The sequence below is a fragment of the Fistularia commersonii genome, chromosome 3 (assembly GCF_037954325.1).
Source record: "Fistularia commersonii isolate RoL2024-O1a breed Wild chromosome 3, RoL_Fcom_v1.0, whole genome shotgun sequence".
Classification (NCBI taxonomy): Eukaryota; Metazoa; Chordata; class Actinopteri; order Syngnathiformes; family Fistulariidae; genus Fistularia; species Fistularia commersonii.
Genome location: NC_141286.1, coordinates 15,434,268 through 15,450,804, shown reverse-complemented (window position 1 = coordinate 15,450,804; position 16,537 = coordinate 15,434,268). Strand labels below are relative to the sequence as shown.

The window sequence follows — 16,537 nt, the reverse complement described above, 5'->3', positions numbered from 1 at the left end:
TCAGGAAGTTTTCCGCAAACATAACCTCATTTTAATATAAAAAGTGTCATTTTTAAAGCATTAGTATGTGCCTGCCATGTTTCATTTTGTTGTGACTAATACATAAATAAGTAGATACATTTTTTCATCTTTTCACTTTTTTAATACCCTTCTTCGGTTTTTAGTTTACCTCCTTACTCTTCCCTATTTTTTTTGGAATATTTGGAAAATATTTTGGAAAAGTTACAATGTATTTTTGCCATTATGATCAGTTATGTTATATACAGTATGTATACATATGACCATTAATTGAATTTGATAGTCATTGATACTATTCCCACAAGATACATTTCCCAGAGACCCAAAAGGTTTTCAATCCTTGCCTGATCAAGCAGAAACTGTAGACCTATTTGCATCTCCTCCTGTAACATAAACAATGAAGGGACAGGGTTCACAATGAGTTGAAAGCAGCCTGGCTTGAAATGTCCATTCATGGATGAAATTGGCGAATATTTCATTTGTAAGGCATCAAGGAAATAACCGCGAAACAAGCGAGTGGGGCACTAATGTCATAACGATGCCGAATATTTACATTTGGTAATGGGATGTGCTGCCTGGCTGGAAAGCGCTGGCCTCTAGTTGTTAGTTGGGTGTCAAATTCACCCTCCTGAAAATGATCATTTGACAGACCTAATGAGAACTGTTGTCACCTCCTCTGGTGAAATGAAGTCATATTTTCTCTCGCTTCCTCTTGTTGCTTTGACACCTTGTTGCTGACTTTATCACAAATGTATACATTTCAATATGGTTGCAAATGGGGCTCAAAGCTGACTGCCTCCTTTTCTTTTTTTATGGTGCTCTGAATGTGACTTTCCAATTATTTTAACCAAAAATTAATCCAGTTAGCCACTTGACATCTTCTACTATTTTATTTAGGGAAGGGAATAAGGCACTTGGGATCAACAGTCCAGAGCAAAGGACGGATAGTGAATATATTGGTAGATGGATGCTGGAATTGGAGGTCTTGAGGAAGACCAAAGAGAAGATTTATGGACATAGTGGGAGAGGATATGAAGGTGGTTGGTGTGAGAGAGGAGGATACAGAGAATAGGGTTAGATGGAGAAAGTGGATTCGCTGTGGCGACACCTGAAGGGAAAAGCCAAAAGAAGAAGAAGAAGAAGAAGAAGAAGAAGAAGAAGAAGAAGAAGAAGAAGAAGAAGAAGAAGAAGAAGAAGAAGAAGAAGAAGGCATTTAGGGTAGCATAGTGATGCGGGGGTTAACGCTCTGACTGCACAACACGAAAGTGAGGATTCTGGTTCGATTCCAACAAGCGGACCTTTCTGTATTGTGTAGTGTAGTGTGCATATTCTCTCCATGTCTGCATGGTAACCTCCCATATTTCAAAAACATGCAGCAGGTTAATTAGATAGAAATGCCCCAAATGAGTGAGTGAATGTCTGTCTGTCTCAGTATGTGGCCCTGCGTTTTTCTGGTGACCAGTCCGGGATTGGCTCCACTATCCATGCTTTCGGGACTCATCTTTCACGGGAGCAGATCTTTTTTTTTTTTTTTCGCGAGCAAACAGACATCATGCTGGACAGTAACCTTTTTTAGAGGTGATTTTTATTTTTATTTTGTTCAAATAACGGTATTTCTTTAGAGGGTCATTACTATTGAGGCTTCCCAAACAAAATAATATGCACAATATGAGAAACCTAACCGCCTGAAGGCAAAAATATTGTTTTAATTAATTATGTCTGCACTTTTGCTCCCCACCCAATTACAGCAACTTCAGTGATAATAGAAACACCAAGTGCTCCTTGATTATTTAGGATTTCGTTATTTCTGCAGTGATCCGGAGCCTTGAGCAGGACAGATGAACGGCCAGCGCTACTTAATTCATGGCGCAAAATCAATTTTCGGACCCATTTTGATTTAATCGACGGCGGTCAGCATGTGACAATGGTGCGTTTCTCAGCCTGGGCGGCTGCATGGCTCACTCAGACTCATTGTTAAACCAGCAGCGGCAGTTAATCAATGTAAGAGTGCAGCGGGGGACTTTGACTTATGATTGGTTAGAACAAAGGAGGATGGCATCAAATGACTGACAGAAAGGTGGGCAATTACATTTCAGATACAAGGCTCGATCGATATCTCTCTGGTTGATATGAGGGTTGGAAAATGAATATGTATTGACCATACGTGTGTGTGTATGTAGAGGTGTGTGAGCATCAGTATCAGTTTTGACTCCAGTCCTTACCCTGTGTTTGGGGGAATGATGTGAATGACAAAGATGGTCGCTGGCTGTGTAATAAGATGTAAATAGGCCACAGCTCAGTTTTGGTGGCTGGCAGGTCTGTTAGAGATGTGAGACATGGCAGGGCTTATCAGTCTTGTCCGACAGCCACAGATGGTTCCCCGACAGCCTGAATTTCCATTCCCCCAAATGCCAGAAACAGAAAGAACATGAGGATGTTTGTTTGGGTTATTTTTTTATTTATTCATCTATTTTTGCAAAGCCTAAACGAAGACATCGACTGATAAAATTCAGTTCAGGAAGTGAGTTTGGCTTCGATGATAACACGGGAGCTGCTCGGGGTATTGGAGTAAGCCTTTGGGGAAATATACATGACACATGAGCAAAGTTGCAATTCGACATATATTTTATATATCGTAATTTCTTGACTATTGAGTATACCTGAATATAAGCCACATCAGCTGAAAATAACGAAATAAATATATGTTTACATATATAGGCCGCACTTGTCTATAAGACGCAGGTGTCCACATTGTAACATGAGATGTTTACACAGAAAGATGTTACAAAGAAGCCTTTTTTTTACTTTTAATCAATACACATCAGCAACATTCACAAATTTGTCCTGGAAATGCCTTTTTTCCGGACAGTGCCTGTGACACGGCTGATGAAAAAGATTAATAATAAATAACCCAAATATCCCCGCTGTAGCCTACTTCAGCTGACCGCTGTGTCTTCCTCCTGTGCACTGAAACCATTCGTTATCTGCAACTAACCAAAATAATCGCAGTAGGTTGGAATTGGAAATTCTTTCTCTGCAAGTAACCCATCATGGATGAACCATGAGCAGTAGGTATGCCGTTGACCAGCACTAAGGGAGGAGTTAGGGGTTCGGTGTCTTGCTCAACAACACTTCGACACACTAGGAGGACCCAGGAATTGAACCAGGAATGCTCGATGTTGCTCTACCTCCTGCACTGCGCCATGCCGCCCTTGCGGTAATTTCATTGGTCCGATGTGAAGTGACTAACTGTTTTGGCGGCATGAAGCTTGTTAGCCCCAAAAAATCCATAAATTAGCCGCACCATTGTTTAAGCTACAATGCTCAAAGCATGTGAAAACAGCAGCAGCTTATAGCCCAGAAATTATGCTATGTATCTCATATATATATATATATATATATATATGTGAGTGAGTGAAAACTCACTTTGCTTTAAAAGGATCATTTACCTGTAGTCTTTTAATAGGTGATTTTAATCGTTAAAGAATACAGAAGAACAGGAAGCGTTAAAATATGACATTGTCTCTTTAGCAATGACTGCCTCATTTTCCTAGGCAATGCTTAATTTTCACACTTAAGGCTCATTTATGCTCATGTTAAATACAAAAATAGGTATTGCCGCTTCAGTCATTGTCACTGCCCACATGCTTCCCATGCATGCTTAAGGTTGCCATGGTTGCAATGCAATACATCCACCGGAGGGCAGTGCAAAGTTCAGAGTTCACCTCTGAGTTCTGAGTTCCATTTCAGACAACAGAGAGAGTTATAAAAAGTGGCAGTGCAGTACATGGAGGTAGTTTGTGTGGTCATTAAATCCATGTTGGCATGTGGACAGAAAATTCTTCCCCCTGGTTAGACCGATACCATGTTGGCTTCTCGTTCTCTTTCTGGTTGCACTCAAGGATACTGAGCAACACCGTCCCTCACGGCTTCCGGTAGTACTGCTTCATTTACCAACTTGGGCTACTCATCCGCAAGCTCCCCGCCAATGTACAGAATTCCACAGGAAATGAACACGAAGGATGGACAGAAGGCTCGGTCCATATTAATATTTATCATTGATCCTATATAAGCCTTAGTTCGAGTCCTCTTAAATGCTGCTCTGCATTCTGACACCTGTTTTCAATATCAGTAGAAACTAAATTTCTTGCCTCACTACCCCCAACCTCAATGCCCAAAATAAAAATATCAAGATAAATTTAATGTGATAAATGCCACTCTCCTGGTTGCAGGACGAAGCTGGTTAATGAGAAGACAGAACTCCCATTTGGTTGTACAGGAATCCCTCCACTCTCTAGAAAGACTGAGCTTCTTCCGGAGCTGTTGTGACTTCAGTATTCGTCCTCCTCTACACACCGCTTGTTGTCATCCGCTATCAGCTCTGCTGTGATGTAACGAAGAGAGAAAACCGAGGAAGACGTTCCCATTGCCGGCAGGTTCAAGCCGGCAACTTCACAGATGTCGTCAGAAATTGATGCCTGAAGTGCCACGAAGGACCGGCCTCTTGACACCTGACTTTGCTGGGGAGTTTTCATCACAGTCTGCGCGAGTGTGTAGATAGCCGACTGTGGCCTGTAGTTCCTTCGGCCTTGAGGGCAGCATTACCAGACACTAAGTGCCAAAACACTGAAGCGGCAAAGAAAAAGGAGTGACCTGCCTCCTGAGCCGCCGGAGCTTCGACTGTTTAAGGAATCCCTCTGTGGTGTCCAGGGCTGCTCTGGATTTAAGACTAAACAAGTCTGTATATCTATTGAATATCACCCTAGTGTGAGATTCGACTTGACCTCCAGACAAAACTTATTGTCTGATAAAAACCCTTTCTTCATATTTCTTTGCAAATTGGCAGCATGAAAAAATAACTGAACAATAAATAAATAATATAATTAATTTATGAACTGTTAAATAAATCAAGCAATGAATAAGGTTAAATATTCACGGCCAATGCTAATAAATAATAGCTTGCCTCTATGACTTAAAAATTGAAAATAAATAAATAAAAAGGTAATCATCAGGGAGTACTTAAAGCTACATATAATGACCAATAAATGAATGAATTACCAAAACGTCCAAGCCTTTTTCCTGACAATTAAGTCAGATTTACCCTGGAAAACTTAACTAACAATCATGAGATGACCGAAAATTGTAAAAAAAAAATCATAGAAATTATAGCTAAAAGCCATGTTCATGCTTAAGTCTCAGGATTATTGACATTAATGATATGCATGACATAATCATCCAATTGTATGTGTTAAACACATTGATTCAGGAGACCAAAAACATTTGTAATCACTCCTCTTACACGTATCTTGGATGTTTGGGGTTTCCTTTGCACAGTGCGATTTTATTGTCTCTTGAAGCGATCCCAACATGTACGGGGGTGCAAGTGCAGACGTGTGACTGCTAAAGGTCAAAACAGCTGACCTGTCACCAGCAATCAGCAGCTGCTGCACTATCCAGGCCTATTTTCTACATGCTTGTTTGCGACGACAACGTTAAACCACAAACACACAAATACTTTCAAACCCAGTGCATTCCCAGAACTTCTCCAGACTCCTGTCACATCACTGGATGGTGTTTGCATCTTTTTTTAGGCGGTTTCCTTGAAATTCTTGAGCTGGCAGTTCCCCCTGGTATGTGCTCGGAGTTTAACTTGTCATTTTTATCATTCATGAAGAATCTGCCGTCTCTTCAGCTGCATCCCGAATGTATTTATTCTGACTTGAACACACACTGCCTGGGCACAAAGTTGAGTCATACAGTACGCCAAATACTGCAAGCCCCGGTAGTAGAGAAAACTTTTTTCACTTTTGAAGCATTTTCTTAATGGAAATCCATCATCCATTGCCTTATTTTGATATGCTTGTACTTGGGCATGCACACACAACAATAATTTATCCTTTATTAATCTCCTTGGGGAAATTCATTCTTTGCAATTACCCCGTCATGGATGAACCATGAGCAGTAGGCATGCTCCAGCGCCAGGGGAGCAGTTCAGCATCCAATGCCTTGCTCAACAACACTTTGACACACTAGGAGGAGCTGGGAATCAAACCAGGAATGTTCGGTTCTAGAGATAGTTGCTCTACCTCTTGCGCCATGCCGCCCCAAAACGCAGACACGTAGATATAAAACGCAGATATCAGTACATCACACCTCTGACTGGGACACTGGTTTCCATAGTGGAAACAATCCGCCTCGCAGATGAAGAACCCTGGCGTTTTTTTTCACATGGCAGTGATTAGATATGTATCGTGATGGCAAAAGCGAGGAAAAAAAAGAGATAGATGCTAATATTAGATCTGCTTTTAATAAAAGAAATGACCATTGTTGGCATCCTCTCTGCCTCAAAAATGTTCCAGATTTGCCTTGCCCTTTGTAAGCCTTCATAGCAAAAAAGTTGATATTATTTGTGTTTGTATTTTCAGTGTCAGCTCATTCACATCATTTGTCAGGGAATAGAGGAAAGAAAACTGGGCAGTGTGAAATCCCTGGACTCTGAGGATAGTGGTTTTTGGATATCAGTGAATGTAATGACATTCGCTAAGGAATGTGAAAATACATGTCAGATGCACAAATAAGCCGAGTGATTTTTTTTTTTTTTTTTTTGGCGGTGGTTTGTGGAGCATGGTTTTGGGCATTTCTCACTGTTATTAATTTCTTAACTTTTTTTTTTGTATGGAAATTCTTACTTAAATGCAGGGAACTTGAGGATTTCAATCAGACAAAATGTAAAAAAAGTAATGTTGTGCTCTATCAAAGATGACTATAACATTTAAAAGTATAAATGACATCTGATATATATATACTGTATATTTGTATATTGTTCACTAAAGTATTTGAAAACATTTCTGATATGCAAATGCCACCTGTCAGTCAAACTAGACTAGAGACCCCGAATTTAGCCGAAAGGAAAACTTCGCCCCACCAAACAAAGGCATTAAGCAAAGTCTTTTTTTGTGTGTGTGTTCTATGTAGGAGGTAATTGTTGAAATGCTCATTAAATGGGCCTAATTGGCTCTTTGAAAGTTAATCTTCCTTATAGCTTAAAGGCACAGAGGAGGTTTTAGGTGGAAGGATTTAAGTGCCTGCAGCCGGTGGCTCAGTCTGCTGAGTTCAAGTCCCTGAGATTATTGATCTGACTCAGCAGAGGGGAACGGGCTGATTGAGGTGAGAGAAATCAATGGGACTGAACTGTCCAGTCAGTTGTGGCTTTCACAACTGGGTTGTCATTTTTTGTTTTGCTTTTTGTTCCATCAGAAAGGTTTGTATTATCTAACTTTAGGGCTCCACATAGGTTTGATCGGTTAATGAGTCTAGAAATATATCTAATTTGTCAATTAGTTTCATGTGGCTGTCAGAATAGGCTTTTGATTAATGTTCCCTCTTTCTCTTTATTTGTATCTGGCAATAAAAAGGCCAGTGATAACAGTAAAACTTTGGAAAACACAGGAACCCAAACACATGTTTAAATAATTTCAAGGCAGAAAAAGACATTTTGGTCTGATTTACCTCCCACAGGCTCAGGATGCAGCACTCATTTATGTGACATTGCTTTATTTAATAATGACATTTCACCGGGTTCAGGAATCGTGCAAAAAATGCAAAGGAATCCTGAATATTATTAAACAGCGAGGGCGTTCCATTTTCACCATCAACATGTATCACAAGGGTGGTACAGTGGCCACCTAGCACTTCCGCCTCACAGCAAGAAGGTCCTTGGTTCGCTTTCTTTTTTTCTTTTTTTTGGAGGTTTCATGTTCTTGCCATAGCTTATTGGGTTTCCTTAAGGTTCTCCACTTTCCACCTACAGTCCAAGGGTCGGTTCTTTGGAGACCCTAAAATTGCCTGTGTGTAAATAACTGACTGAATGGTTGTATATCTCTATATGTGGCCCTGTGATTGACTTGCATGAACCCTGCCTCTCGCCAAATGACAAGCAGTATAGATCATGACTGAATGAACGAATGAATGAATGAACATATATAGCAATTTCTGCACAAGTATGGAAAAAAAATTGCCCACACATAATGATTGGGGGACTTTTACAACATTCTTGACTTTGGTGTAATTTTTAAACTGTTATACAGTCTGGTGATTTAGTGCACAAGCTGTATTTTCACTGTGAAGCTTTTTACTATCTGAAAGGATTCCATGTTACCCTGACAACCATTTAGAAATCAACTCATGAAATGATACCAAGTGACCTGTAAAAAAGTGTGAGTCATGACACTCAGAAATCCAACACACTGATCTCTGGCTTAAGGTTTGAATCTCCACTTTTGGAACAAGCTCACAGTGTCTGCGGTTGCCGGGAGCAGCTGATGCTGCATTCACACACTTTTGAAAAAATAAGGGATTCACAGCATCCCTGATTGATACACAACTCAAATAATTGGAAATTCAAAAATGTTTACAATTGTAAAATTTGCCCTCTTACTGTGGTCCTTTCCATATAATTTTACTGTAATTGCTGATAAGTACCCCTTTTACTTTCATTTGTAGCTACATGACCTTCTTTTTTAATTTTCCAGAAATGTCACACAGCCATTTCTTACTGATTTTCAGGTTTGTTGCTAACTGTCAAATTGTAGAAAATTCCTTGCAAATATGTTTCATATTTCTTGCTCATTTGTATATGACTTGGGTTTGGTTTCCAGATATGTGAAATTCTAATTATTAAAATACTGGAGTTAGTTTTCTGAGGGAATAATAGTAATAATGGGGTAAGCACAATTGGGCTGTGGTTTGTGCTTCTCCTCACACCAAAAAGGTCCATGGTTTGATTCCAATCAAGGGTGTTTCTGCGTGGAGTTATATGTTCTCCCTGCTTGGGTTTCCTCCAGGTTTGGCTTGCTTCCATAGTCCATATAATGTTGTAGGTTCATTGGAAACCCTGAACTTCCAAGACTTGTGAATGAGCAAGCCAATCATTGAATATCACGATATGTGGTTCTGTGACGGCCTGTGAATCTCTCGCCTAATTTCAGCAGGGACAGGTTCCAGCTCCACCACAACCCAGAATGCAGGTTAAGTGGTATAGATAATGAATGAATGAATGAATGAATGAATGAATGAATAATAATGTATATAGGATAGGCTAGGTATTAAACACGAGTTAATATACTAGATTCAATGCATGTAGCAAAGCTCAGCAGTACTGAAGGTGCTTTACTTTGCCTTATTGACCAATTCAAAAGCGTGCCCGCCCACGCGCGCGCACACACACACACACAAACACATACGCTTGATGACAGTTATAGTTCCACCTGGAATCAGTCCAGTTATTTTTCTACAACTGTTTATTGCAAATGAGTTGCATTAAAAAATGGCAGGCAATGAAATACTGCACCCCAAGGAAGGTCTCTAACAGCAGAGGGAACTGCTCTGATACACTTGTTCTCTCTTAGCTATGTAAATAAGCCGAAGAGAAGAAAAGATAATGTAATAATGTCAAAGCTTATTACTTTAGGGCCCCCTTTTGAACTACATTTAGTTGAATGTGGAATAAAACGAAACATCAAACATAAAGAGCTCTATGAGGTTTCAAATAGTACTGGATAAAGAAAAATATGATCATCTAAGGAGCCACATCAGCGCAGTTTAAATGCGCTTTTATTGACTTTACGTCATCATGACCGAAGGAACACGCTTTAAATAGCCTTCCTTCCGATGTGGAAAAAATGACTGTGCATTCAATGAAGGAATAATTTTTTACTGAAAGTTACACATCAGTGTCAGGCTCGCTAAATTTACATGATTCTGATCGGATTTGCTGCCGGAGAAAAGTAGAGTGGTTGTTGTAGACACTGAGCGGGATAGGGATCTCATTAAGGAATTTGGTTATTTCAAGCGTAGTGAAAAAGACCAACTGCGCTTAAATGGATTTGTCAGAAGTCCAGCCTGAGCTTGAAACTGCATCCCTGAACCCCAATAAAGGGCTTCTTTAGATTTCTGAACTCAGGTTTTAATGTACAACTGTGATCATAGCTGCAATATTTTGAGTTAGCTTTCTGTGATCGTGGACATGCACGTAAGTAATATTTAATTGATTCCCACATGTATTGTCCTGCTGCTGCTGATTCTAGCCTAAAAATGTGAGTTTATGGGAAGTTTCCTATTTCTGGTTCAACTGTCTCATAACTGTCACCAATCATCTTATTATCCTTGTGATCGAGGCTGCTGAGGAGTAGTGATACCACATTACTGTAAATGCAGGTTAAATTTATCTTAATTAAGTTATGAAGTTCAAGGTGGATGGCTTTGAGTCATGGCTACTTTCCAGGCTGATAAGTTCTTGACGCAGAAGCTCAGATTAAAAAACATAAAAAATAATAAAATAAGCATGCATGCTGGAGGCTCCTCCTCGTGCCGTTTCGGCCTTCAAAGCTGTATTTACCTAGAGAAGAAGTAGAAAAAAAAGGCAAAAATGTGACACGTGCCCACTAAATCCAATAAGTTAGATAGTTGGGCGATAATCAATACTTTTTTCAGCCAGTAGGAGCATTTGTTTCCCGCCTGTTTGACAGAAACATTCCCCAACTAGCCTAAGCAGCTATTTGGAGAGGATTCATGATCACATTGATTTTCCAGTCTCTAATTAAATAGATGACTGTCCTTTTTGCTCTAGCTGTTAGAACTCCTAAGCTTTTTGTACATGGTTAAGAATCACACACTTTAGTGAACTAAGGCTTGGTTCACTAAAGCATCTTTATATGTGGTTGATGATCACATGCAAAAACCACTCAGGTGCTCAAAGTCAAGACTTTGAGCAAAAAGAGATTACCAGATGTCTGCCTCAGTCTCATCCCTTCTGTGTACAAAGATCAGCAGTGACTTTCTGCTCAGTGTAAATCCAAATGAGCATTTAAACAAGCAAAAATAGACTCCAGCTGACCTTTTTCTGTCTTGTGCCGCAGGCGCCTTTGTCTGCTTCTCTTTATTTTCAGGCATCCACTTTCTCACACTTTTTTTTTTTTCGCTCCTTCCATGCCTGCTTTCTCAGAAGACCTGCTTCACCCAGCCCTCCTTCCCTTCCGTTCCTTCTCGCCTTTCTCAGTATGAAACGCACTCGCCCTCCGCTGACAGCTAAGCTTCCTTCATGCAGCTGCGGGCCTCCTCGTGTGACTCTTACAAGATCAATGGCACCTGGTGAATGCCGCGCGGGATGCCATTTCGTTGCTAACTGGAGACATTAAAGGGCCCCTGGGCTGCCATATTGGCTCAAACACCACCACTGCACTCAACAATGTTTCTGAGAGACCCCCGCAGGGAAATCACCTTTCAAATAGCGAAGCACTCGTATACAATATATAAATATATCTTCATATATATGCAGTGCAGTGTAATGAAGGGGTGTGTGTGCGCTCTGGCATTTCTGCCATCATCCTCAGACAAAGTAGACCTTAGCCTTATTTTTGATAGCTATGGATGGGGCTTTTTTTGTGGTCGTATTAAGATTAAGCTCTGCATGTTGACATTTTTGTTATGACACCCAAGTCACTTCAAGTGGATTTCCTAAAACACAAGGAGAAGGAAACCGGCTAGTAGCTGAAAGCAAAAGGCGTGCATGTTTATCTGCTTGGACTGTATAGTGCTTGGAGATCTCAGTAAGGGTTAGAGGTGATTGTATCAGTCTCATTCACCTTAGAACAGGGGTGGGCAATTATTTAGGCTGGCGGGCCACATTTGGTATATTATTTTTATGTGCGGGTCAACTAGGTAGAAGAAAAAAAAGAAAATTGCAATTTAAATATTACATTTTTTTGGCATTTTATTTCAACTTTAAAACCATTAATGATCACAGAAATGTGCTGACATTGTTTTGTATGTAATCATCCATACAAAATTAAACAAAAGGAAAAAATAAGGAGTTTCTTAATTCAATATTGATTGAAAATACTTATTAAAATACTCCAAGAAAATAGTTTTGCGGGCCGGATAAAGAAGCAAAACGGGCCGGATGTGGCCCGCAGGCCGTAAAATGCCCAGGTCTGCCTGAGAAGATATGTGATGGTCTTTAAAGTGGTGTCATACCTGTGTTTGCCCTTGTCTGTTTGTTTTTTTTTCATTGTAATATTTCATCCAAGAATTCAGAAAAACATGTAAAAATAATTCTGATTTTGTCTGATATTGTCTCAAGTAGAAACGATTGTACTAAATCAATTGGCCCTGGGGGAGTCCCCAGTTGTTGGCTCTCAGATGCGAATGTGAAATTTTAATCATAAGAAAGCTTTTACAGCGGCAATGTTTAAATAACCTTGAAACGGGCCACTAACATCCCCTCTGCAAGATGAACACAGTCAGTGTATACGCTGACAATCCTCACTTGTTTAATTATTCATGTTTCAAACATGCAAAAATCATTGTCTTGCTTCACAGTTGCCATGTGTTAAACCCTGGCGTACCCGATGGTCTTCTCCTGAGAGGTACATTTGAATTAAAGACCACACAATATGCAGTCGTCTGAGTTTCAGTGAAAGATTCCTCTCTTAATATATGATGTACAATATGATTAAGGAAGTCTGGAGGTGTAATTACAACTGTCAGCGCAGTTATTTTACTTCTTGAACCAAATCCAAAAGTTCCATTAGTGGTCATAACTCGACTGGGACCATTTAGACTTTCATCCATGTAAAGTGAGGGTGTTAAGTCGACTTCCGAGGGGGCCAGGGTTGAATTGCGGGCGAGACATATTTAGAGTGGGACAGCTTTGACTTAGTTGGTAGAACAATTGGAAGATCAGTGGTTTGATCAAGTGTACATGCCGAAGTGTCCTTGGACAATAAACTGAACCCCCAGTGGCACCCATTGGTCTCAGTAGCGTTTACATGGCAACATTTTCTACTGATGTGTGTGAATGGGTGAACAGTAACAATATACATATATAAAACAATATAAAGCTTGTTGAAAATTTTTCCTTGAGACATTCTTACGAAGTCGAAGTCACCATTTGTTTAGTCATGAAAAAAACAATCCTTTTTCCTTACTTTTTAACCACCATTAATTTAATCTCTGGCTATAATTTCAGTTATTTATTTTTTCCTAATTTAATATTGTTTTTTCTTCACATTATGTGCTTGTGTGTCTGATACACAACTACGCACTGCATGCAATGAAACAGGCTTGCTTTTATGTAGAGCAATCTGCACACACATATAAAGATAGGTTTTAATATTAAGTGTTTATGAAAAGGTGTGCACAGATATTTGTTTAGTTATTATATTTTGGATTGATTTTCCACATGTAAGCAGATCTTGTAACGCTTATCCATGTAAATGCATGTCATCTACCGCCAGAAAGTTTGACAGGACTTCAAATGAATCCGTTGCATAATGAGCACCCGTTATTTGGACCTTGATACTGCACTAAAGGTCAAGGCTCAGTGTCTGTATTGTGTATATTATAACAGTGTGGATATGATCATCTGGAGTGTATTTGACTGACTCACGTCATTATGAGTCCCGGCTCTGACTGGTGCCTTGGAGGAAGAGCCTTGAATATGCCTGCATTAATTCAGCTCCTGCTTTTTATGCCTGTCTCATGCCACAGTGGCCTCTTTCAGATTTCATTCTTTTTGCGCACATTAGACAACCCCCCCCCCTCCGAGTATGACCCTGACGGCCTTTGAAGACTGAATTTCATCTGCTTTTGTTTTTCTGTGTTTCAGGTCTGGTGAAGTTGGGCGTCCACTGTGTCACGTGTCAGAAGGTCGCCATAAAGATTGTCAACAGAGAAAAGCTCAGCGAGTCTGTTCTCATGAAGGTGAGGTAGAACTCCGTTCTTTTAATCCCAGTACGGGGTGAGGGGTGTGAATCTGCCACCTCCTCTGCTGGGGAGCAGATTCGCTCGACTCACCTGTCCTCCCTGGACGAGAGAAGGAAATTTCTGTCTCTCCTTTCTGTGGGACGCTCCTCGTTCCGGAGGACTGCCGAGTCCTGGCCCGTGGGGTCGATTCTCCTGTGTCTATGTCCGTGGGACGAATCTGTGCGTTCCTCGCCACACTTGATCGAGGACGACGCATTCTCAATCTTGTGTCTGGCTGTTCTGGCCAGGGGATACACAAGATTTTGTTTCGGAATGTTTCTGCGTTCCAGATCTACAATCTCATTTTTGGGGGAATTTTCTGAAACACCTGTGATATGTTGTGTAGCAAAGTTCTTCCCTGTCCAGCCCTAGTTCTTAAATTATTTGATGTACCCTGTGTACACATTATATAGTACATAATATAGTTTGAATAGTTATATCTCAAAAATGATTTTAAATTGAAATGTATGAATAACATTTATGGCGAAAAAAAACACACAAATTTGTATGTATGTAAACAATTATGAAAATTAACATTTTCTTGAAAATGATCCCAATGATGGATAGAACTACATGTAAAATTACTGTAATAACTTACTTACCTTAATGACTTAAATAACGTCATGCATATATAATGACATATATAGTGAAATAAAATTGGAGATAAGGTCAGAGAAACCAGAGTGAAATGGTTCAGTCATGTGCAGAGGAGGAGTAAATATGTTGGTAGAGGGATGCTGGGGTTGATGCTGCTAGACTGGTGGTCTAGAGATAGAACAAAGAGAAGATTTATGGATGTAGTGAAAGTTCATATGAAGGTAGTTGATGTGAAAGAAGAGGATACAGAGAAAAGCTTTAAATGGAGGAGGGTGATTTGCTGTGGTGAGGGAAAAGCCAAAAGGAAAATAAGAAGAAGATATCGTAAAATGAAAAAAAATCTTAATACACAAGTTGAAGAAATGCTTTTTCCCTCATTTCTTAAAAATGTCTTGCAACCTCTTATCGTGTGAGGACACACTCTAAGCTCTTACATTGTAGATAAAACATTTCGATTCATGCAGCTTTAATTGCAGAAAAATCAACCCGAAGAGATAGGAGTAACTGTACGTTATATTTTTCTTTCACTGATTATCAGCGCCAAGAAAAAACCCAGAGATATTTCCTGGAAACTATGACTTTAAAAGGGAAAAGTGTATTTTGCCTTTCTATTGTAATTGCCAACAAAGAGTCGAATAAAATCACCATCGCCTTTCTGCACTATACATTACGTCTCTGGAAAAGATAAATCCAGTCAACACACTGCATGATGAAGAAGTGGGGATAAGTGCTGAAGGCTAACCATAACACACTGTCTGCTACAGCACTTATCATTGTTCATCAAGCAGTAAAATTAACTTTCCAAGTTTTGGAAGAAAATATCAGTGACATTCTATGAACTCCAGCCATGCTCCTCCGTAATGACAAAACATACTTACAAGAGAAGGAGCTTTCCGACATCAGACTATAAGAGATGCAGCAAGTTAGGCTATGCAGTGTGTGTGTGTGTGTGTGTGTGTGTGTGTACGTTTGTGTGTCTCTGTCAAAAAAAAAAAAAAAAAAAAAAAATCACTAACCCAAGCTTACTGTTCTGTATATTTCCTGTGCATCGTGTATTTGCAAGTGTATTTGCAGTCCCTATGTCCTCTATTATAAGTCGCTTTGGATAAAAGCGTCTGCCAAATGTAATGTAATGTAATGTAATGTAATGTAATGTATTTACTGCCTTACTCCAAAGTTAGCAGTCTCTCACAGCTTGTTCTGCTTTTGGGCCATCTCGCTCCCGGAGAGTCAGTCCAACACATAAGTTGTTTTTCAGCCGGTCTGTTCATGGTCGAGCAAACTCACATTGCATACATTTAGCACAGATAACAAAATCTTGCTGGAAAGCAGGAGGAAATGTCATATTATTCAGATTTAAAGGTCTGTTGCGGCTTGTACTGAATCCCTCTGGAAAAGCTCTACACATTCATTTTCGTAAGTGTTAAAACAGACAAGCTGTTCCCACGCTCTCACTTCTCACACCGTGACATGACTCTCACTTCTGACATAAATTTTTAAGAATCACCTGTTCTAGCCACCAGTCCTGTGTGTCACGGCAAAGTGACGCATTGTCCCTTCCCACTTTTCATTTTCATTAGTGTCTCTAATTGGATCAGAATGGAGGAGATGAAGGGAGCATATGCTCCTGTTTGCCTCCGAGCAGAAACAATGCTCTTGCCTGGTCTCCTGGCTCCTGCAACCCCCCCAACACACACACACACACACACACACACACACACACACACACACACACACACACACACACATACTCCGCAGGGGGTGTCATGCTGCTGTGAGCTTCTGTTAATGTTTCCCGTCTGCAGCCACCTCTGTCTAGTTCATAGCATGTACAGGATTCTCCTTCAGGGAGCAGTTTGTCAAAGACATGGATGTGTTTTCATCAAGTATATAAAAAAAACAAAACACAGGATTTGATTGATAAAGATGCATTTTTGAAACCTGGCGTCCGCAAACCACTCCACTTCCTGACATTTTGGAGAGCCCTCATTTTGTTTGACATTTTGAGATGTGTCGCAGATTTCCTTTTTTCCCCGCTGCTGGTCTTTTTGTGCAGCTTTTATGCTGAACTTTGAGAAACCTTGGATGTTTCCTTGTGAGATTTTGTAGATGAACATAT

General features: G+C 40.1%; 1 protein-coding gene across 7 annotated transcripts in view; it reads left to right on the top strand.

Annotated features, from left to right (window-relative positions):
- LOC147235651 (serine/threonine-protein kinase BRSK2-like) overlaps positions 1–16,537 on the top strand; it is a 117,354-nt gene that overhangs the window by 51,293 nt on the left and 49,524 nt on the right. For all 7 annotated transcript variants that reach the window (XM_086143791.1, XM_086143793.1, XM_086143790.1 and 4 more), the window contains exon 2: positions 13,685–13,779. In XM_086143791.1, the coding sequence (XP_085999917.1) occupies positions 13,685–13,779 (95 nt within the window). The remainder of the gene's footprint in view (positions 1–13,684; positions 13,780–16,537) is intronic.